This window comes from Temnothorax longispinosus, chromosome 3, assembly GCF_030848805.1.
Source record: "Temnothorax longispinosus isolate EJ_2023e chromosome 3, Tlon_JGU_v1, whole genome shotgun sequence".
Lineage (NCBI taxonomy): Eukaryota > Metazoa > Arthropoda > Insecta > Hymenoptera > Formicidae > Temnothorax > Temnothorax longispinosus.
The window spans coordinates 15,180,908-15,206,713 of NC_092360.1; the positions used below are offsets into that span (position 1 = coordinate 15,180,908).

A 25,806-nucleotide genomic window follows, 5' to 3' on the forward strand; every position below is an offset into this window, starting at 1 on the left:
CTTGTTAAGTGGATCGGAATGATGTATCGCCCGTTTTGATTACTCATTACCTCGGAATGCAATCTGTTCCTTTTTTCTTTTTATATGGGGGCTTTTATTTCCAAGAAGATACTTAAACACGTCATATTAATTTACCTCAATACCTCAACATGTAATATTAATTTGAGAAATTGACATGCTCTTTTTTGACTTTCTAGAAAAACTCAATTTATGTTAGTAACAGAATTAAATTGAATAGACTCAAATTAGTAAATATATATTAAGTAGTTAACGAAGTAATTCTGCGAGTTTATATTTATAAGACATTAGATATTGCTTGCTTGAAATAATCTTACAATATAAAATAAGATTTATATTATAAACTAAAAATTAATTAACCTAATGCGACTTTATATTTCGCACAACTCTATTAAAAATTACTGAGAAAGTAATATTTCTTTGTACAGTTGTTTTATATTAATAGTTTTATCATTATTTTATTAATTACAATATGTTTGAAATTAAATTTTTTCGACCACTCTAACAACTGTCTTTTTCTCTCGTGTTTAAAGTATTATTTACCTTTTCTTAAAAAACAATATTTTATGTTTGCCATACAAATTTTTGTTGTATTATGAAGATATATGTAGAGAAGTGGATTGAAATACGTAAGATAATATTGACATGCCTGTGAACATATATATAAGTTTCCTTTAGTCATATGAGTACTAGTTATTTAGTCATATGAACAATGAACGTTCTGACGAACTTATCGACGATATGCATCAATAAATAAGCCAAGTGGCGATGTTGCGGAAAAGTCGAAGTTCAGAAATCAGAATGTCTTGAAAAAAAGCAACTATTTGCGGACTTAAAGTTATCCGCTAAGCTTATTTCAATTTATTAGTCTGCAATGTCAATCTTGCATAAGCGTCCGTATCCGAACGCTTTGGATGCGGCAAGTTTGGACAACGATGAAACAGATGCTTGTACTTTTAAATTGCCCTAAGTAATTGCCTAAAATCTTCTCTCTCAGTCAGAGTCATGATATTCATTTCTACATGGGTGAAACTTTCTGCCCCAAGGATTGCTTTAAACAGAAATTGATAGAGTGTCTTGGAACGATCACACATAACTCCTTAAAATAAATGGAGAACCAGATTCTTTCTGAACCTTCCATTTCCCGTAATTTAACAAAAACTCTAAATAATAAAAAATCTGAATAAAAAATTAGCTTTAGTTATTTAATTTATTAATGATATGATAACAAACAAAATTTTTTTATTATACATAGTAGGGGAGACCGGGGCAAACTCAACACGATTTTTTCAAAGGCAATTTTTAACAATTAATTAAAATTTTCAAGCAAATTTAGTGGTACACATTTAAAGAATGTTTCTTCAAGTACAAAATTGCTTAAGGAAATTTTGCTGTACATTGCTTAGTTTTATCCCCATCAAGAAAGGAAAAGTGACGCAAAGAAAAATTTTCAAATTAAAAAATGCCGGAGCAAACTTGACACTTTACCTGATCAACACAATTTGATCTGGAACTTATTTTTTATTGTCTGAAACTAAACATACATTGTTTATCGTGTATTTAGAAAGTACAAAAATTCGGAATTAAGTAAAACAATTATTGGAAATAATGAGAACAGAAATTGTTAAACTGAATGTTTAATTATTTTCATCTAAACTCATGTCTGAAAAACAATTTATGCAAGTAAATTCGCGATTAGACGTGCGCATATATTTGTCATGGGCCATATAGCTGCATGACAAGCATCGTTTGTTATTGGGAGCCGATAAAACGGTGTGGTGTCGACTTTGCCCTGAACGTCGTTTTTCACTTTTGTCACTTCAAATATATACAAATTTTGAAAATATGCAAAAACTATTATTGGATTCGTATAGAGCGTCAAATTTCTCATCAAAATCACTTACCGGTAGATTCGTAAGAGTAAAGCTCGATGAAAGAGTAGAAATATTCGAGAGATAAGAAAAATTACTTTTCACCATCAAAAACGTTTATAATTTATACGCTAAAAATTACACCATAACTCAGAATGTCACCAAATTCTGTTGATAATACTGGCACATAATGACGCATTTACAGTAGAAAAGGCAAGTTTCTACGATAGATTTAAATTAGCAAAAAGCCTAGTGTTAAGTTTGCTCTGGTGTCGAGCTTGCCCCGGTCTTCCCTAATGTAAAATGTATTGATACAATATATTATTTATAATATATTTATAATATATAATTATAATACTATAATAAAATTACTAAAATATGAGAAAATAAATCATTATCTGTCAACAAATTTTTAAAAAATTTTAGAAACAGTATTTTTTAGATTATAACCGTTGCTAGTTTTATAACTTTGAATATAAATTATTGTATTATAATATAATCATAATCTAATGTTTAATTAAATTATATTAAGTTATTGTGTAATTTAATAAAGACGATAGCGATAAAGTGTTATATAAAGATTTTTAATAATTTTAAAGGAAAGAGCAGCTCTTTCACATCGATTGAGTATGACTCGATTGAGAAGCAAAAGACCGGAATTGCTTATGTGCCTCTTGTTCTTTATTAAAGGGTTAATCAACCGGTAATTGTAGCTTATTCCACGTCAAATACTTTATTGATATATACGAAATAACGGCTAATAATAACTCAAGGATAATTAGTAAAAAAACACTACTAAATTTTTATATGCTTTTGTAGATATTAATACTTTTCGCATAACATGTAATATTTTGAATTAAATTAAATATAATTATTATATATAAAAGTGTGCAAGTAGAAACCTGCACATTGCTTCCTTATAGTTTTTAAGTGTGCAAGTAGAAACCTTTGCTCACAAAGCTCCTCTATGAAGAAGCTTTTATTCTATGTATAATTATTAGTATTTATTTGTTTTGACTTCCTCATAGAGAAAGCTTTGTGAGCAAAGGTTTTGTGAGCAAGTTTCTACTTGCACACTTTTTTTTATTGTGATAAGCTTTATATTGCGACTAATATCTGTTATACTAATATCTATTATACTATTACAAAAAATTTGGTTGATTAGTTCTTGAGTTATAGTATATAAGCAGAAAAAATGATAATAAAGCAATATGTAAGTTTTCAAATTACACACTTTTTTATTATACTAAAACACTAGTAGCCAAGCGCGCGCCATTTCTTCAATTTTTCACATATATACGTATACATATATACGTAATGTATATACATATATATGTAAATTAGTAACCCCTTCACCGATCATTGCCAAATTCTACACTAACCTACCTTTAATGATACTCTATCTATAAAAAAAAAATTAAGCTTGATATATCAAAATTTACGGAAATTAGAGCAATCACGTAGATTTTTTTAAACAGAAATCGATAACCCCTTTATTATTAGCAATTTTTATTAATTCTATATATTCTTCAATTTTTTCTACCCTTATTTTATATATAATTCTTTAAAATTTAGTTAATCAGTTCCTGAGTTATAGAAATTTTAGTAAACTTGGCTGTTTTTTTTAACTGAAATCGGTAACCCCTTTATTATTAACAATTTTTATTAATTCTATTATATCCTTCAGTTATTTTTACCCTTATTTTATATATAATTCTTTAAAATTTGGTTAATCAGTTCTTGAGTTAGAGAAAATTCAGTAAACTTGTCTGTTTTTTTTAAACAGATATCGGTAACCTTTTTATTATTAACAATTTTTATTAATTTTATTATATCCTTCAGTTATTTCTACCTTTATTTTATATATAATTCTTTAAAATTTGGTTAATCAATTCTTGAGTTATAGAAATTTCAGTAAACTTAGCTGTTTTTTTTTACAGAAATCGGTAACTTCTTTATTATTAACAATTTTTATTAATTCTATTATATTCTTCAGTCTTTTTTACCCCGTATTTCATATATAATTCGTTAAGATTTGGTTGATTAGTTCTGGAGTTATAGAAATTTCGGTAAATTTGGCACATACACACATACACACATACATACATACATACGGTCATTTTTTTTTTAATGCGATATTTCGACGTTAGAACACTCTGAACATATTGACATCAAAAACTCAAAAAACAATCTTTTTTTTTGGTTTCTTCTACCTCTATTTTATATATAATTCTTTTAAATTTGATTGATTAGAGCCAACTTTATATGCAATCAAAGATTCATATACGAATTTACGAAAACAAAGCTTCCTCTATGAGGAAGCAAAAATATGTATGTAATATGCATTACGTAAATACAATTAAACATTATTAACATATTTTATTTATTTATATAAATAAGACGCAAGTATATGATAAATATGTGCATTATGTAAATATAATTTGCGATTATTTAAAGACAATATTCATAAAAATATTAAAATTTATTTGAGCAAAAAAAAATATATATATATACATATATAGAGGCGTTAAAATAAATATTCAAAAATTTTAGGATTTATTCGATAATTTTATTATTTTGTTATTTTTATCAAGATATTGTTAAAAATTTTAATTATTTTGGGGGAAGGTTATTTTTATTAATAATAATCCAAACGTGAACATTTTATGAATAAAACTGTTTCTTTTTATATATAGTATTTATATAATCATTAAATTATTGATGGTAAAGTTAATGTTACTATCACTTGTGCTAGAATAGCTTAATAATAAATTTATGTCCACTACTATGGCGTAATGCCATGCAGGTATATTTTGCGGGAGGCGAAAAGTTCATAAAAGTCGACGCGACTTTCCGAAACTCATTACTGTGAATTGACCTTTTAGTGGCAATCCAATCCAGGCAGTATAAATTTGTTTCATTAAAATGAAAATAAGTATTTCCCTTTGTTTAACCTCTCATTGTTCTCTTTGATTGCGCATGAAAATCGCTTTGTTGTCAACACATATTAATCCACAATTCAGTGAATATATAATTATAGGTTTAATTTAACTGAACCAAATTATTAAAATAACCAAATTAAACTACTTTTTCGGTAAAAGTTTACAATAACTTAAACAGCTCGGATTACTTTGACCTTGACATATGTTGTCAAGGACATAATACTGAGTAACTTTTCCTTATAACTTAATCGGCGGTCGCTTTTTATTAAAAAGTTATTAACAAAAAAAAGTTTGGCGACCTCACCGATTTCAATGACTTTGATATATGTTGTCAAGGTCATGACCCCGAGTGACCTTCAGAAGGTTTTAGCCGTTGCTCGTTATTCGTTAAAAAGTTATTAACAAAAAAAGTTTGGAAAATACGTAGGTTAGATGACGTGCTTTACAAGTATTTAACTGTTTAAAGCGCGTCACTAATCTACATAGGTTAGATGACGTGCTTTAACAGTATTTAATTGTTTAAAGCGCGTCAACTAACCCATGCGTAAACTATTTCGGGGTACCGTACCTCCCCCGAAAGCAGGGGGGGGTGTGGGTGAACCTCGGTTCGCGTGAAAAGTATATGCGTGAACTATTTCGGGGCTACCGCACCTCCCCCAAAAGCGGGGGGGGGGGGTGTGGTTGAACCTCGGTTCGCGTGAAAAGTGTATGCGTGAACTATTTCGGAGCTACCGTACCTCCCCCGAAAGCAGGGGGGGTGTGGGTGAACCTCGGTTTGCGTGAAAAGTGTATGCGTGAACTATTTCGACATATATATTAGTCATTTATGCCTTCCAATACTCAAAATAGCTGCTATATTTTTCAAACGTTTTTTGTTTATAACTTTTTAATAAGCAGCGATCGCCGTCTAAGTTATAAGGAAAAGTTACTCATAGCGTTTTTTCTTGGCTGCACTACCGCCCTGTACTGCCCTGCACTACCCAATAGCGTTGCACTAGCGTTGCACTAGTGTTGCACTAGTAGACGATAGTGCAGCCAAGAAAAAACGCTATCAGTATTATGTCCTTGACAACATATGTCAAGGTCAAAGTAATCCGAGCTGTGTAAGTTATTGTAATAAACTTTTACCACTTTTTCTTATTGGACACATGTATACAGGAAATTATTAACGATAGTAGTTTATACAAATTATATTTAGATATATCTAATATAATCCAAGTTGCATGTGAAATTTATTCTTGTGTTTGGTGTATCCGATATTGATAGTTGTTTCAGTTTAATTTACGAATAATTAAATACAATATGATTAAGTCTAATTAAATTTGATGTAATTAGATTTAAAAAAACTTGTAACCAAAAACAATATTATTGCGATTAGATTATAATAATTTTAAATAAGTTGACAAAATAAAATATTTTGTGGTGATAAAATGCTTATTGAAATATTTCGCAAAATACTTCTATCTTTTCAAGAATCTTTTGAGAAATGATAGTTAAATAGAGAATGATTGAAAATATGTTTATCATAGATTTGTTATTGCTCTTTGTTTATTGAAGAAAAAACTCTTAAATAAATCTTGAATAATTTTATTGAGAGAATTTTGAATATTTTGAATCTCAGAAAATAATTATTATTTTTATTGTAATGACTCAAATATTTTTTAACAATTAGTTTTGTAAGAAAAGAATAACATGTTTTTTATTATTTTATTAATTAATAACTTGAAATTAAATAGATCTTTTAAGATATCGAGTTTCTTTGTATTTTATACAGTGCTAACATTAATCATTAAATTACAAAAATCGTTTTTGTTTGACCCAACTGGCCAAATAATAAATATATTTAATATAAATACGATTGCGTGAAATTGCGGTTGAAACGTTGTGAATTTTAAATATATTTATTATTTGGCCAGTTGGGTCAAACAAAAACGACTTTTGTATTGTATTTATTTACTGGCGAAGGAAGCGTCTTATTTTGTTTTTAATCATTAAATTGTTGTATATTATTTACAAAGACATATTAAAGAGTAACCATTATATAATAAAACTTTCTAATTTATGTAATAGAATTATGTATTTATATTAATGTGTTACATTATAGTGTAAATATTAATAAACTTTTAAAGTTCTACATTCTATATACATATTTTTTATTTACTGCAAAAATTAATTTTTGAAATTTATGAAGGTAAAGTTACTTGTATAATACACTGAAAGTAAATATCAATAATATATTAATTTAGAAAATAGATTTACTTTTGTAACCTCGATAATCCCTTCAATGAGATGAGTTGCATTGGTTTTACTGTGCATCCGCGGTGGGAAGTCTGATGCGCGTCGCAAATGTCACCTCGCGATTCCCAGAACGCAATTTCAATTGGAAATCGCTGACGATCTCTGCGAACCACATCCCCATGCGATGTAATTAGAAACGGCGTCGTAATGAAGCTGTCAATTATCTCCCGACGATGCAGCAGGTCGTTTCCATTCTCGATTTGTCGCTGCAGCGAATTGACGATTAATGGACGGCTATTAACATGCTGTGATTTATAAACTTTCTTAATTTAAAACACTACTAAGGTACGCCTATTTGAAACACTGTACGTCTTTCAAACAGATACATATCTGACTTTTCTTATTCATACAGATAGTAATGTAATAGTGTGATTTAAAACAGCTAATACTTTGAGTACACAATTGTCTTTTTATTGAAATTTTTTTATCCGTTTCTTTTGTTCTTTAATAACTTATAATTATTGAAATATTTTTTTTCAATATTTCCGTTCATTCGTACGTTATAAATCTCATATGTACAGATCTCGTGGATTCAATTTACACAAGAATTAATTTCAAATCTGGTTTTTATCTCAATTCTCATCCTAGCCTTAAAAGATACAGTTGGAGAATGTATTTGATCTGACTGCGAGAACAGGATTTATCTACAAAAATTACGAGTTCAATCGTATCAGGGTAACCGCGTTCTTTTGCTCGAGTGTCCTCGAAACAGGAACATCGGTCCACGTATTTCGTCAGTGACATTACTCACAGCCCACTATAAACGTGCTTTTCTCGTCTATATACGGTTGATTGCGTTAAATTACCGTGCATCGTAGAGACTGCGGCGATATCTGCGTGCAAAACTCGAGTGATATTGATACATTTTGCTTTGTATCGCTTACAAAATCGATGGCCGCTCCCGTGGAGCTTGAAGGATTTGCATTCCTGTCGAATCATTCAAACTCGGCAATTTTTCACTATTGCATCGTTCCACGCAATGTTCCGTGAAATTTCCGAACTGGCGGCATACATTGATAAATGTCACTTTCTATTAGATCTTTCAAACTCGATGATTTTTAGATGTAGTTCAACATGATATCTCTTTTACATCAATAACGTTGAATGCCAATTTTAAAATAGAAATCAAAAACTTTTTATTTTGCTTGCCAATATTAAAATTTTATAGTTTTGTCGCAACAAAGAAAGTGACTCGAAAGTCTTGTAAATTAATTTTACAGTAACTAAATTTTAAGACAAAATAAAAATTAGAAATATATGTTAATTTCAAATTGACATACGAATAATTAATTGTCCAAGATTAAGTGTAATAGGTGTTAATGAAAAATTTTTCAAAATTATTCTTTTTATGTGATGAGCTTTGGAGATAGGATAACTCCGGTATTTACGCAGCGCGGGGTTTTACGCCGCAGAAGTCAGAAAAAAATAGAAGGAATGAAGGTATTTGCTCGCAATTATTCTGTTATGTGCTTTTATGCCATATTAGTATTGTGTTGTAATTTCAGTTCTTTACTGTTAACATTAACGAAACCGTCGTGACTTGAATCGATTTTTCAACGTAGTAAGTAGCGCGATCATATGTTACGACCTACGTAAAATGATTACTGTAAAGAGTGTAAAAAGTTTAATGGTTATTTAAATTTGATAAGTGTAAAAAGATAGTAAAGGATGGAATACAACAAAATACAAGTGCATAGCTCTTGTATTCTTTGTTTAGCTTGATATCTTGTATATCCCACCTGTTTAGGATATATGGCGTTTTTAGCGTGCGGGATTTATGCCATAGTACAAACACTCTGGCTGCGTTCGGGGAGCGCGCTATTAGCGTTATTTGCTTATTCTATCTTTGTTTTACGCCTGATGAGCGATAAAAATAGAATGATGCAATAGCGCTAATAGCGCGCTCCCCGAACCCAGCCTCTGTAAAAATCGAAATCTATATATGTGTTCTTTTTCCTTCTTTTTTTTTTATCATATAACAATAATCTTTAATGCATCTATCGTTCGTCTATTTTCTTTAAAAAATTTTTCAGTTTTATAATTTGTTTATCATTCCTACACCTTAATAAACTTTTTACACACATTTTATAACTTATTATGACATTGTATTGCTTTATTTATAAACATTACTTGTAATTTTTTATAAGGCGTTTATTCTACCTATGAATATCATTTATTCCATTCCTATAGGATACATATATGGCAAAAATGCAAGGATCTCTAAAAGTTTTTTTTGTTAAATACAAAGAATAAATATTTCATATTTTTAATTTTTTTATAGTAGTAGACCGTATACAGTTTTTATTAGTATAATTAATTTGCCTTAAACATATCAAATAGTATACTCAATAAATTAAGTTTTCCTTAGGTGTAGCGTATATATCGGAGTTACCCTATATTATAATATTTTAATAAATTAAAAAGAAAATTATGAGATTATACAACCATGTAAGATATACAATCAAAGGGAAAAAACGTATATATATATATATATATAAAATATATATAAGGGCGGCGGTGTGGTCTAGTAGTAGAGCGCCAGACTCGTAATCTGAGGAACCAGCCCTTACAGAAAAGTATTACTGACTAAATACTTAAAATCTCAGTGATTTAATACTGTCAATATTTATTTGGGAAATACTGGGAAAATACTGGTAGTGATAAATATTATAGGTAGTGATTAATACTATACAGAACTACTGGTGCTTAGTATTGAATTACTCACCGATATTTCGATTTCTGATATTTACTCGGCATAAAAAAAAATATTTTTTTCGAAATTTAATTATTACCCTTACAGAAAAGTATTACTGACTAAATACTTAAAATCTCAGTGATTTAATACTGTCAATATTTATTTGGGAAATACTGGGAAAATACTGGTAGTGATAAATATTATAGGTAGTGATTAATACTACACAGAACTACTGGTGCTTAGTATTGAATTACTCACCGATATTTCGATTTCCGATATTTACCCGGCATAAAAAAAAATTATTTTTTTTTCGAAATTTTATTATTATTTTATAACTAAATTTGTTTCTTAAGATGCAGTCTATAATTATAAATATTTTCTCGTATTTGAAAAACACTTACCTTGGTGGGATCGAACTCGGGACCTCTGGATCGTGAGCCAACTGCCTTACGTGGTAGACTACTTCTTAATTTGATGTAAGTGTTATATATAGTCTACATGTGTCATAACCAGCGCAAATATATAATTTTTCAAAAATCATCTTAAGAAACAAATTCAGTTTAAAAAGAGTAATAAAATTTTGAATTGGATATTAAAATAATATCCTCAGTACTATATTTCAAAACTTGTACACTTTTATCACGACGAATTAGTACAGACCTTCATATAAAATGTATTTGTGCCTTACTTTTATCTCTTTTCCTTAATATTATCAGGAATTACCCATTATAATGTTTCTATACAAATTGTAGTACTGGTCAGTGATTAATTTCACATGGAATATTCAGTTCAGTACTTGAGTATTAATATTAAAATACTGGCCAGTGATTTATTACACATGGAATCCTTGGTTCAGTACTTCAGTACTAACATTGAAATACTCATCAGTAATTCAACACAAGTATTTATTACACAAGTATTTTTCACCTAGTATTAAATGCTTTCTCATCAGAAATTTAATACTAAGTATTCAATACTCGTCCTGTATTAAATACTACTTTCATAAATTACTGACCAGTAATAAAATACTATGCAATACTTGGATCACAGTGATTCAAGTACTAATAAATACTTAATTTTAGTATTATTAATACACAAAATAAGTATTTATTACTAACCAGCTAGTAATACTTTTTTGTAAGGGTATTTTTTAACTAAATTTGTTTCTTAAGATGCAGTCTATAATTATAAATATTTTCTGGTATTTGAAAAACACACTTACCTTGGTGGGATTCGAACTCGGGACCTCTGGATCGTGAGCCAACTGCCTTACGTGGTAGACTACTTCTCAATTTGATGTAAGTGTTATATATAGTCTACATGTGTCATAACCAGCGCAAATATATAATTTTTCAAAAATCATCTTAAGAAACAAATTCAGTTTAAAAAGAGTAATAAAATTTTGAATTGGATATAAGAATGATATCCGCAGTACTATTTCAAAACTTGTACACTTTTTTATCACGACGAATTAGTACAGACCTTCATATAAAATGTATTTGTGCCTTACTTTTATCTCTCTTCCTTAATATTATCAGGAATTACCCCATTATAATGTTTCTATACAAATTGTAGTACTGATCAGTAATTAATTTCACATAAAATATTCAGTTCAGTACTTGAGTATTAACATTAAAATACTGGCCAGTGATTTATTACACATGGAATCCTCGGTCCAGTATTTCAGTACTAACATTAAAATACTCATCAGTAATTCAACACAAGTATTTATTACACAAGTATTTATCACCTAGTATTAAATGCTTTCTCATCAGAAATTTAATACTAAGTATTCAATACTCGTCCTGTATTAAATACTACTTTCATAAATTACTGACCAGTAATAAAATACTGTGCAATACTTGTCACAGTGATTCAAGTACTAATAAATACTTAATTTTAGTATTATTAATACACAAAATAAGTATTTATTACTAACCAGTTAGTAATATTTTTTTGTAAGGGAGGTTCGAGTCCACTAGAGCCATGAATCATGGAAAAGTTTTTTCCGAAAAAATCGCACCCCTCCGTGCAGATGCGGAGAAAACTGGGCTCCGTCTTTCGGAAGAGACGTTAAACCGTTGGTCCAAAGGAGGAAACAGTAAGGTAGTAGGATGAATTGGAGGTTAGGATTGGGTACGACCCTTCAAAAAACGCTTTTTAAGGCCCCTTGGGGTATATAAAGTAAAATTCCTTTATTCTTTTTATATATAATATATAGGCCAGTCATATTAGACTAATTTAGGGGGGTAACCTTCCAATCACTCTTTTCAGGTTGCAACCACCATGAATCGCTTTGATTTAAGGTGCTGTAAGTGGGAGTAATTTTGCTTCGCATAATTAATGCACATTAAAAAGTTATTAACAATATTATCAACAAAAAACGCGATTTTTTTTATTTTTTCTTAAATATCTCGAAAACTAAGCAAGATAGGGTAACTAACTATACGTACCTTTTTTGTAGAGCGTAAAATTATCTACAATAATGATCTGAACAACATTTATCGTTAAGTCAGTCGTTTAGCTTGCACGCGCCGTCAAAGTTCGAGACTTGGATCTCGAAAACCCTCGATTTCATCGTTTTTTGATGTTGCGTCGGTGATTGTTTTCAGTCATTTAAAATGGAATTAAAAATTCCCAAAAAATCACACATTATCTGAGAACTACAAAGAATACTTTTCAGGGTGTAATCGATTTTTTAGACTTTTTTTCTTTAGTTTGTAGCTATGTAAGCAAAAAATTTTGATTTTTTGGACTACTCTTAGTTTTTTGCTGTTTTCAGGCCTTAGAATTTATTTGAGACGAATTTTATCGTATGCATCTTGTTGTGGACGAAATTTGCAACAAAAAAGGACTCTTGTATTTTTTTCGTACGACAAATGAAAATTAACATCCGCGTCTTGAATAATTATTTCAATCCTCAGTATCCATAGGCTCAGCTTGAATTACAATATCTTCTATGTCACTTTCATCCTTTTCTGTCTCGTTTTGCTCAACTTCTTGATTTTGAAAGGACATAGAAAGGACATATCTTCAATGCTTGTGGATTAGGCTTACTGAGAAAACCATAAAAAAAATGTACTATTGGCTCAGAGATGGTGTGAAAAATAGTCAAAAGATGCACTGTATGTTTAAATAAATGTTATAAATAATGTGAATAAATTTTTTAAAAACATTTTTTGAGTTGAAATGAGACGACGAGTACAACGAATATAACATGTTTTTTTAATTGTTTATAATAATTTTTAAGTAAACAATTTGTTAATAAATAAGTAAACATGAGAGAATGTGTTGAAAACGGCTTTGCAATATGGTTCAATAATAATGCGAAAAATTACGTAAATTTTAATAAAAAATAATTATTTTAGTGTAAAACAAGCGTTATCCGACCTGTACGCAATATTGGATAACTTTGCGCGTCAATAAAAAAATCAGCGTTGGTCGTACGAAAAAAATACAAGGGTCCTTTTTTGTTGCAAATTTTGTCCACAACAAGATGCATACGATAAAATTTGTCTCAAATAAATTCTAAGGCCTGAAAACAGCAAAAAACTAAGAGTAGTCCAAAAAATCAAAATTTTTTGCTTACATAGCTACAAACTAAAGAAAAAAGGTCTAAAAAATCGATTACACCCTGAAAAGTATTCTTTGTAGTTCTCAGATGATGTGTGATTTTTGGGAATTTTTAATTCCATTTTAAATGACTGAAAAAAATCACCGACGTAACATCAAAAAACGATGAAATCGAGGGTTTTCGAGATCTGAGTCTCGGACTTTGACGGTGCGTGCAAGCTAAACGACTGACTTGACGATAAATGTTGTTCAGATCATTATTGTAGATAATTTTACGCTCTACAAAAAAGGTACGTTTAGTTAGTTACCCTATCTTGCTTAGTTTTCGAGATATTTGAGAAATAATAAAAAAAATCGTGTTTTTTGTTGATAATATTGTTAATAATTTTTTAATGCGCATTAATTATGCGAAGCAAAATTACTCCCACTTACAGCACCTTAAATCAAAGCGATTCATGGTAATTGCAACCTGAAAAGAGTAATTGGAAGGTTCGATGACTGGCCTAATATACCCAGGTAGCAAGCACTCGTCATTTTGACGTCAAAAGACGTCAAAATAACAGACTTTTGACGTCAATTGACGTCAAAATGACGAGTGCTTGCTACCTGGGTATATATATATATGCATCCCGTAATTTTTGCATATTGTTTATTCCGAATTTCTCTCGTGTATATTTAATATAATTAAATTGATATCAATTTAATTGTGTGATTGTATCGTTCTAGCTTTGGTTGAGACTGCGTTATGTCCGAAAGTAACGGCGCGTGGTCTGCCAGGGCATAAGAATTGTACGAAAAAATTCACTCAAGAATTAATATATTATTTGGACAAGCAAGATCCAGTCCTGACCGATTACGGCGTTTTCTCCCTTTGATTGTAAAAAGAGAATTCTTAAGAAAATAATGTTGCAAATTTAGAATATTCTCATAATAAGTTTAAATATTAAAAAAATACTTTTTTGTGATTTTTTATTATCATATTTTATCTTTTCAAGCTTGTATTCGAAATTTCTTGATTCCTCTCTTGCTATATGTTAAATTAAAATCTGATATAGGTACTAGCTTTACTGAAGACTTGAGGTTGTTTTGCAATTTACGATGAAAGCAATCATGCATAGAACAAGATTTCATCAACAAGCATAATTATGTACATCATTGTGATAAGCTTTTGATATCATTTAACAAACTAAATCAAGCAATATTAAATTAATAATTATTATGCAATGGTTACACATGGTGATAATTATTTAATAAACATTTATTAAACAGTGATTATTATAAAATTATTTTATTTATTTTTAAATATTCATTTTTTATCTATTGCTTCCTCACAGAGGAAACTTTGTTTTCGTGAATTTTGTATATGAACCTTTGATTGTGTATAAAGTTGGGTCTAATCAACCAAATTTAAATGGTTTATATATGAAATAGGGGTAGAAGAAACCAACAAAGAGATTGGTTTTTGAGTTTTTGATGCCAATATGTTCAGTGTTCTAAAATGTCGAAATATTGCATTAAAATTGCATGTCTGTATGTATTTTTTTAATTATGTTTTACATGTAATTTGTTATTCTCTTGCAAAATTACTCTGCTCATATAATATTATATGAACTATTTTACGGTACTTTAAATGCTTCGCGTAAAAGCCATTTTATTATCTACAGATCTGTGACTTGCGCATGTCATTTTGTCATTTTCTACAATATGTCCACATATGTCCACACATGTATGTATGTATCAAAACTGTGTGACACGCTTATCAAACCTACTTTATCACAGTTTTCCATTATAATGAATTGTATACTATCATCAATCTCTAATATTTACTTTATTTTCTATGGACGCATATATCTAAGATACTATTTTATATCATACATATAGGAAACGCGCGCATTTAACGCTTATTATTATAAAAAACATATATATTTAATTCCGTTAAAGAAATTAAAGTGACAAAATCTTGATAATATAATGATAAAAATAAATCCTTGACAAAAAACCGTTTCACATTAAACGCTTGGTTTCTGAAATGTTGCACATTGGTCTGCAGCACAACGGGGTCAATTTACAAACAGACACCGATTTTCTAGGCGAATCATACCTCCCGCTAATAAATAAAATAAAGCGTCGCTCTAATGTTTAGGTAAATCCGCCAAATTCTCTTGTTGCGACCGTGTGCTCGGCGATGTATATTTGTTTATAATTTGTTATACGTTCGCGTGCTCTTGAGATCACGGCGTGCGCTTTGTCCTCACATTCGGGGCTCAGATGCCGACGAACACACATCGTTCTCCACACAGCAAATATGTCAAAGACGTCTGAATGCGGTTCGTGTAGCACGCAGTAAGTTACGCATATTTTCCATCTTTTGTAATGGCCCTAATGGTTACTGCATTCGGTAGTTCTGCCGGGCCACAGTTTGCTGCTTTCGTCTCTCTCTCTTTGATTCCCACTGTCAATGCTACGTGGGTGCTTACCGGACATACGCGCCGTAACATACACTTGAAGAGAGATCTGAACGCGCACCTGGCGTCCTCAAAATGCGAATCATAACATCTGCGCTTGCGTTTTGCATTAACCGATTGCGATACCATTGTACGCGTGCATATCCGATATTGTAATCAGCCCATTGCGATACCGCGTCGTTGCGTTCACATTAACTTTTATATGAGTCACTGAAGAGGACCCGATTTAGGGCCGAAACGTTTGATTGATCTTAATGTTTTAATGTTTTGACTGCAAATATAATTTTTCCGCATCTTCGATCCTGCGTCGGCTCTCATAGCCAATTATTTCTTAACATAAAAATAAATCTTTATCTTTTTATTTATTTATTTATTTCTTTTGTTCATTTATTTATTTAATTGCAAGTAGTAAGTGGTTGTATATCTTCTTTAATGTTTAAAAAAATGGAAGGGAGTTAAATTAAGCGTTCTCAGTTAATAAAATTATAAATAATGATAATAAATATAAAAAATTATATCGCTTTATTTTACGAGCAAAATATGAAACTTTGAAAAGTTCTATTATGTAGGGTAGATAGTCCAACAATAAACCATGTAAATTTCAGAGGCTTATATCTCTCTCAATTATTGAGTTGGAGATCTGTGTTTTTGCATACAGTTCATGAATTTAGTTGGCTACATATTGTATAAGATGACTTATAAGTCATTTTTAAAATTTAGCCACAATTTCGGTTTTTTTAAAACAATGTCAAATGCTTCATTGTGTACAGGGGTGTGTACACACCAATGAACCTAGCCATTTTTAACAATAAACCACATGCTTTATACAGTAAATTGTTAGTGTTATTTTAGTTTTACTATGTTTTAAAATGTTTATTTAGAGAAGAGATAATTATAATACATGATAGGTAAGATTAGGTAGTATGGCTTTAAATTAAAGCTAACTTAATTATATATCAATTGAAGAAAAATGGAGCGTTGAGCCGTAACAAGGTGTTAGCGTTCGTATATTCTATACTTAAGCAAAAAAGTAAAAAACGAATTATAATGTACATACTGTACATATTACATATATTCCAACTTAATAGACTGCGCGCCGCAAAGTCGGACTTGAAACACAGCTATCTTGGAACATTAATACCCTTCCTTCCCCGGAATTAAATCGACACAATTTAATTGTTTAAAAAACTGTAAAGGATTTATTGCGAAAAATATAACCTCAGCCAGGATTCGAACCTGGAACCTCCCTCATTCCGTGAAGGGCGTCGTACCAATTCTACTACCGAGGCATGTGGTAATATTTATCGCAATAACCAGTTAATAATAATAAACTTGAAGAAACGCATGTTTAACCCCGCGAATAAATATATAATAATCCATTTTTCTTTGATTGATTTATAATCTTGTGAGCCTTTATTATTATTTTTAATTATATATGTTATGTTTTCATTATTTAAAGCTTACAATCAAAATTATTATTTTTAATTAGACTTTTTCTTACTTAGATTATTATTTATTGTAACAACTAGTCAGTTTAATAAGACTTATAACACAGATAACTGTAGTAAAAAACAAAATAGTTCATTGTAGACCATATAACATTTTTTATGATAATCTTCAAAAAATACGGTAAAATAATGCAATAGAAGAAAGTTGCTTATATACCGAATTATAAAGCCAAATATACACACAAAATTATAGAATAATGAAAAAATAATAGATATAATAACAAAAACATGAAAAATACATTAAACTTACGAAAAAAAACTTGTTACCCAAAAATCGCAAAATGTGGTCTTAAACGGTCGACCTTCGCGCGATTTGTGAGCCAATTGGGAACCCGAAGAGAGGTTCAAATGCGAATCGTTGCAACAAACACAATCTAGCAACACTACATCTATGAAATACTTCAATGGTTCATAGTGTACAACTGGTTCATTGATGGACTATACCTACCCTAACGAAAAATACACAAAAAACGTTTTGAAAGGATTTAACTAATATTCACTTTAGATATGATAACTCAATTTACATATTAATTACTGTTAAATTTTTCTTCACAATAAGTAAAATATATGCATAAAGTTTTGTTAAGCAAAATTTATTACAAAATTACCGTCAATTTTGTAAAAAAATCGACTAGTTAATTAATTTTCAACATAGATAATGTGTATCATCCTAAAAAAAATCTGCTTGCGTTTATGAATCTTTGTCAACTTGTCCCTTCGTGAGAATTCATAAAGCCAAACATCACTGGCTCGTCCGTCTCGATCGGCATTATTTCTTCCATTAGCTTTCCGCGTTCGCCGAGGACGGGGTAGCCTAGGTCAGGCATTCGTGACGTTATGTGGGTCAAAGAACCAGTTCAACAACTGAGAACGATAGCATACGACAGACCGCCTGTCGACGCCGGCCCGGTGACGTCACGCGACGCTATTCTCGGCGCAACGCCGACGCATTTACCGCGGCTAAAAATAAGGACTGCAGCGGTGCATTACCAAGCGCGCAAGCAAGATGACAGCCGGCCAATAAAATCAGCTTGCTCGCTTCGCTGCAGTAGTAACAATAATAATAACGACGGTCGTTGTACGCTGTTGATTCCGTTCCTTGACACGGAGTCTAATTCGGATGCACGAATGTAAGGATGAATGAAGATGAGATCATTAACGATCAATAAAAATAAAAAATGAAACAACTTTACATATTAATTACCAGATCTCATGTTAACTATATATTTATTAAATAATTATTTTTTTTACTTTTATACTTTTTTGCGTGGTAATTAATATGTGAAAAAAATTACATTATTTTTTTTTATGTCAAGATCTCAAATGGCGTATACAGTTTAAGTTGATCAGTAGATAAATGAACATGAGCAAATTAAATTTCTCGTAATATTTGACAAATATATAATATATAAGCATTATACAAGTATATAGAATAGGCTTTTTTCAGCAATTTACATGTTGAGCCATTGTATAATTTGCATTACAGCCAATGCATACCAATTTCTGTAATGGCTCTTACTGAAATGTTGCTCTATAATGCCAGACGGAAATGACTCGTGGGATATAATACAGTAGACAGTAGATAGCAATACTGAGAATTTGAATGACATATATATGTGGCACACCGTTGCGTCCCAGGCAGCATGTTAATATTCTCCGAGTGTTCGATGAATGTTATAACCGTTACGAAATAACTGTTATCTGTGTGTTAGGAGTTCGCACCTAACTAATGTTCGAAGAATGTTCAGAGAATGTTCGTGGGACATTACGATGTAACGTTTGACGAGCTTTCGTCAAACATTTGGATAACACAAAGCACGGGGGGATATTTCCTGTATACAGGGGGCAATTTTCGGGAAAGCAGCTTTTGCAAATTATTCATTTCCAATGGCGTATTTAAGATAAATGCTTAAAAGATAGGGATCCTTGAACCAAGGGCTAATGCTTTGCTTTCCCGAATTCTTGGGAACAGGAGGACGAAGGGGATAATATTACCCATTTCTTTAATCCTAAATTTGCCACTGAATGCGCGTAACAGATGGGCCAGCAGGCCAAAAATATAATTTATCTTTCCTTAATTTTTTTGCGAAATCTGTAAAAGGAGGAGAAGGTGAATGAGGGATCAAACACACCCTCTCACTACCGTCATTGCCGTAGCGCTAAGAGACAAATGCAAAGCAAATAAAACAAGTAAATTTTCTGCTTTGAAGTTGTATTTTACCAGACTAAATAAATTGACTATAAACTAAAACTATTTAAGAGAAAACTTTTCAAACATAAAGAAAGAATTTTTAAGTACATTAGAACCCGTTTATAATGTACATGCGTTAAATCGGAAAACTGCAACTTTATACGCTAGACGACGTTAAATGCGAGATATATCTCATTTCGTAGGTATCATGCTTGGTGATACGTAATAGCGGGCAAACATATGTGAGATACATCATAAGTTATTATAAATGGGTTCTACTGTAAGTGCAAAGAACTATTTTAAAACAAAATTAACATGTACTCATATTCATTTCATATTTCTAAGAACCTAACGTGAGCATCTTATAATAATAAAAAATTGATTTTCATTGACTCAATACAAAATAAAAATACATATCTATCACATATTAGTCTGGAAGAAATATACATTGATTGACATATGTTAATAAGTTCTATAATTTGTACTATAAAGAAAAGTATATACTATAAATAAATATTATTAAATAATTTGTACTACAAAGATCGGTTTAATTTCACTCTCTATACGTAAAACTACGTTTTACGAGTCCGTGCTTAATATTAATATGAACGTAACCACCATTATTTAAAGGCTTAATATTCACATAGACTGGTGTTTGCACTATACACCGTAGGGGTCTAAAAGCAAGTCAGGATGATCAAGCTTAAGTTCAGTTAGCAACATGTTTAGTTGAGTCAAATTAACACGTAAAGAACAATACCATCTTCGAAGGCGTACAACTAATGGCTCAATATCTGGTTCTTGATTTGAGTCTGAAAAATTGCTATCAATACAATTATTGAAAATTTCAGCCATTCTTGTCGGAGTTAATACTACATTTGTTGAAAGCATTTGCAAAACAGAATCTTCAGCATCATAATCAGTTTGGGTAAAATCCATAGCATAGTTATTATTAAGTGAAGAGATTATGGGTTCATCACTCAAAAAAGCACTAACATGAGAAGAACTTGTGTTTAGGGAGCAGAGAATAACAGTAGGATCATGCGATATCTCCTCTTCCAAAAAAAGTCATCGTCCGATATGTTTTGTGTTGAATTCACTGATATCTGTGCCATTTTCTGAATTTGACGTTGACCGACAAGTTTTTTTTCCGACATTTTTCCCGACTAATGTTTGTAAAATATCTTATGTGTATATTTTAAGAGATTAACTAAATAGTCTTTTAAATTTCCATCTTCCTAATCTGAAATACACGAAAACACTGTAAAAAATCAATTTTCAATAATTATCGTAACAAAAGCAATCATGATTGTCATAGAGACTAATAACCGGCTACCTCTATGCACGACTAGCCTACAACTTAACGTTAGGCTGATAGCAGAGAACGTTAAGTGTCTACATTTTGTTTTCTGCCATCAGCCTTATAATTTCTGCATAAGAAGAAACATTATAAACTCACCTGGCATAATGATGTTCACTGTGCAATAATATTTAATTAAAACCCGTGGAAAAGATCTGTGTTCAAGCAGTCCAAGTTAGGTGAGAGAGAGAAAGGTAGATTGATAACCCTTGCTCACCGCGCTGTTACGATGCGATTCGCGTCTGCATATTGCGGACGAAGGTTAATAACCCTTTCTTCTCTCTCTTCATAACCTCCTTCTCACTCATTCCCTTTTTGCCTTTTATTCTGTTCATCCCCCCTTGCTCCATTTTCAATTTCCAGTATCCTTTATTTGATGATTCGATCCGTTTTTAGAAAAATTCGGACTTGTGTATATTTTGCTACAAGTGTTGGAGCAAAATGTTCCGAAAACATTCGCATCTGAACACAAAAATAACGCGATTAAAAGGCAAAGTAGTAATAGCTATACCTGCAACGTTCGTTCAACGTTTAGATCATAACTCTTTGAAAGAATTTATTTTCAGAATGTTAACTGACTGTTCGGAATCAAACAGTAAACATATATAACACAAAATTAACATTCAGCAAACATTAGCATGCTGCCTGGGGTTGTTTGATTAGTCATGCAAACCTAATAATATAGCGACATTTCTTGTCAATACTTTGATCTTGAAATAGTTCCGGTCAAACAACACAAGTTTTCCTAATATAAATATAAATATTTGTATTCTCTCATGATATTATGTCATATTCGTAAACACAAATGTTGATACAGATATAGATACATTGCTATAGAATATTTTTACAAGATTTGTCGAGAAAAATAAAGAGAATTCGCGACATATGTTAAGACCAATTATATACCCATCAGTAAATAAAATCCCTAGAATATGACAACAGATTGGCAGCAGATTTGTTCAGGTATCGCAACAGATCCGATATCATCCGTGTCCGCATTAAACTCGTGTTTTGCCGGCAAAATCTGCCGATATAATCTGACAGCAAATTGTCGACAGAAACCGAGCAAAATTCGTCATTTCGTAAACATTTAAATGGAATACATCTTTTAAATGGTTACAAAACAGCAGATTTTGCTCAGTTTCTGCAATCAATCTGCCATTATACTCTGTTAGCAGATTCTGTTATATTTCTGCTGGTATTCTATTGACAAAATTTTGCAGCAAACACTTTCAAAATCTGTTCTCGACAGATTTAACTATCCGGGTACCTTATATACAAACAAATATACGGAATTTACTAAAGTTATTAAATATGGTTGAAAACTTATTTAATATGGTTGAATATAGTTGGGTAAAATTAGTTAACATTTACGAAAAGTTTGCAAAACCAGTTAGCAATAATATCGTTGTATGTCTGCTTTCAGGGTTCGTGTTGAGTATTATGTGAACGAAAACACATTCAAGGAACGACTGCAGTTGTACTTCATCAAGAATCAACGTTCGAGTAAGTAAAGATTGATTGTAATAAAAAAAGTAAAGATTATTTATCTCTGTTGTGATAAATTTGAAATCCTAGATATACATAATTTGAAGCTTTTATGGAAAACTAAAAGATTTCGTAAAATTAATCGCTGGAATTTACATTGTCAATCATAAAAGTGCGTTAATTAAACTTATATTTTGATGAATTTTGTTTTGTCCTATATTTCCGCGATGAAAGATTGTCGTGATATGATTGTCACAATTGGTATAAAATTGTTTGTTATAATTTATACATGGTATCGCGTGTTGATACACATCGATTATACATTTGATATCGCATACCTCATGGTAGGAGAGAGATCCGCTGTCATAAACTCGTATCTATATTTCTATCTCACGCTATTTGATAGCATCATTACATTCCGCACTACATCGTGACATGCGAGATACGTAGTAAAATTAAAATATGTCACGCTTTTATTTATATGCTTTTACATAACTTAATCCAACTTTCCTGTCGCTTAACTACTGAATTAACTACTGAACATTAGTAATTTAAAATATAACATATGTTTGTATAATATTTTAAATGAAGTATAACACACTGTTAAATTTATAGGGTTAAATTAAACTCAATTTTGAGTAATTTTTAACCATTTCATAGATCGCCACTGCTCCTACTCAATGTGTAGTTAGTTTAACTAAAACAATGTTAATTTGACTAAACCAATGAAGTTAAAATAATTCTATTTTAACTTTATTTTTCTATTAAGGTCTTATTGCCCGTTTTAAGGTTTTATTTTTGTTAATTCTATTTTGTTTCAAACTAATAAATTTTGACGCACATGGTATTTAAAAATAACAAAATATTATCTAACTTATGTTATTGGTTTAAATTTTATCCTCTCTAACCTTTAACAGTGTAATATGATAGTATAACAATATGATATGGAGGCAAAAACATTTCTGATAAAAATAATACAACTTTCGAAATAAGTTTAACTATACATCGCTGCGCCGTATCATTATTATATTTTTAGTATTTTTACCAAATTTGTCGCCGGAAATAGCCGGATTGTCATGAACGATCTTCCGGCTTGCCGTAACGCGGTCTTGAAAGCTTTCTTTTGAAATAGCAAAGCCGTTCCAAAGGCAATCTTGAGAATATCGCCGCCATCATTTCCACGGATATTCTGAAAGTGCACGATTGTGCTCTTTCGGAACTGTGATGATGGTAACCGATAATAGATATTGCGTTGCCACCAATTCTTCCTAATGGTGTTGGTCTTTGTATCTGATCTATGCATTAGGACGTGAGCCCAACAGGTCAACGCTTTGCTGCCCTTTGTGAAGTTTGTTGCGGGTAACTTATAGTTAAAGCATCTCGTTAAAGCTACTTGGACGGTCGATACTCGGTCCAAGCTTAAACCAATCTTTGATCTAAATCTTATTGTTAGTGAATCCTTAGCATATTAACGTAACTTTCCTTACGCTTAAATTAGTAAATCACGATACATTTGCATTATACATAGGGTAACTCCGGTATGTACGCCGCAGCTAAGGGAAACTTAATTTATTGAGTACTATTTACTATGTTTAAGGCAAGTAAATTATACCAATAAAAACTTTATACTGTCTACTACTACAAAAAAAAATCAAAACATGAAATATTCATTCCTTGTATTTAATAAAAAAAACTTTTAAAAACTCTTGCATTTTTGCCATATATCCCAGAAGAGTGTGTTATATGGCAATATGGCATTCATGGGTGAAATATACGCCTTATAAAAGATTACAAATAATATTTATAAATAAGGCAATAAAATGTCATAATAAGTTATAAAATGTGTGTAAGAAGTTTATTAAAATGTAAGAATGATAAACAAATTATAAAACTGAAAAATTAAAAAAAAATAGAAGAGCGATAGATGCATTAAAGATTATTGCGATTCAAAAAAGAAGGAAAAAGAACACACAGGAAATTTCGAGTTTTACAAAGTGTCTGTACTATGGCATAAATCCCGCATGCTAACTTGCCGTATATCCTAAACAGGAGAGATATATAAGATATATTAAGTTAAGCAAAAAATACAAGAGCTATGCACTTGTATTTTGCTGTATTTCATTATTTACTATCTCTCTACACTTATGTATCATGAAATAAACATTAAACTTTTTACATTCCCTACAGTAATCATTTTACATAGGTCGTAACACAAGATCACGTTTCTTACTACGGTGAAAAATCGATTCAACTCACAACAGTTTCGTTAATATTAACAGTAAAGAACTGAAATTACAACACAATACTAATGTGGCATAAAGGCACATAACAGAATAATTGCGAGCAAGTACCTTCATTTTTTCTATTTTTTCTGACATCTGCGGCGTAAAACCCCGCGCGGCGTAAATACCAGAGTTATATATGCTATATAATTTATATATTTAGATGTAGTCTTTTATTATTTTAGATTCTGTTGTGTGCACTAAATTCCCAGCGAAGATCTTTCAAATTATTTTTTTTATCTTATAAAAGTTTTACTAAAATTATTAAATTTTAGGAAATTTAGAACATTTTGGATTTATAACTAAATAAGTTTATGATTGAAGATTATGATAGATATAAGTTTATGATATGCTGTTAATTGTATACTTTTTAGGTAAATAAGGGACATTCAGCATTAGATTTAACTTGAGATGAAAATATAAAGACAGAGGGAGATATTAGTATTTTAATATTTATATAAAAATAGAACTGTTAAAAAAACTCTTGAAAATATTTATGATAGAAAATAATATAAAAAGCATTTCTCTCTCATAATTATCTTTAGACTTATTTCTAATCTATAGTATAAATCTTATATAAATCGAAGCGTAGTATTATATTTCATTTTATTACAATTTAATATAATAAAAAAAAAACAGAAAAGAACTAATATGAGATTATTACGTAATGCAAAAAAAAAGAAAAGAAAATTGAATTTAGTTACAGAGATGTACATACATACCTAAACTAAATAAAAATGTAAAAATCACAACAAAGAAATGAAATTTATGTTTCAGGTTTGAGAATACGACTTGCCAATCTCTTCTTCAAGCTCTTAACATGCTTCCTGTATATATTCAGGGTTATTACCGACAGCGATCCAACGTTCGCAGCATGGTAAGCTACGTTAAATATCCGAATAAGTCCTTTTAAACGGAACCTAATAGAAATTTAAAGTTTGCATCAAATTTTTGTTCGCGTTTGAATTTTTCAAATAAAAACTTAAATATTATAAGGATGTATCCGACGAAATAACAATTCAGAAATGGACTACTTAAAAATTGTTATTATGTTATACAAAATGCAAAACTGCAATTATTATTGTTTTAATATTTCTATGTATTTTTTCACTTTA

General features: G+C 30.5%; 1 protein-coding gene across 4 annotated transcripts in view; it reads left to right on the forward strand.

Annotated features, from left to right (window-relative positions):
• The window catches only part of Slo2 (slowpoke 2), a 310,825-nt gene that overhangs the window by 190,071 nt on the left and 94,948 nt on the right, over positions 1 to 25,806 (forward strand). For all 4 annotated transcript variants that reach the window (XM_071773904.1, XM_071773905.1, XM_071773902.1 and 1 more), the window contains exons 2-3: positions 22,348 to 22,427; positions 25,469 to 25,568. In XM_071773904.1, the coding sequence (XP_071630005.1) occupies positions 22,348 to 22,427; positions 25,469 to 25,568 (180 nt within the window). The remainder of the gene's footprint in view (positions 1 to 22,347; positions 22,428 to 25,468; positions 25,569 to 25,806) is intronic.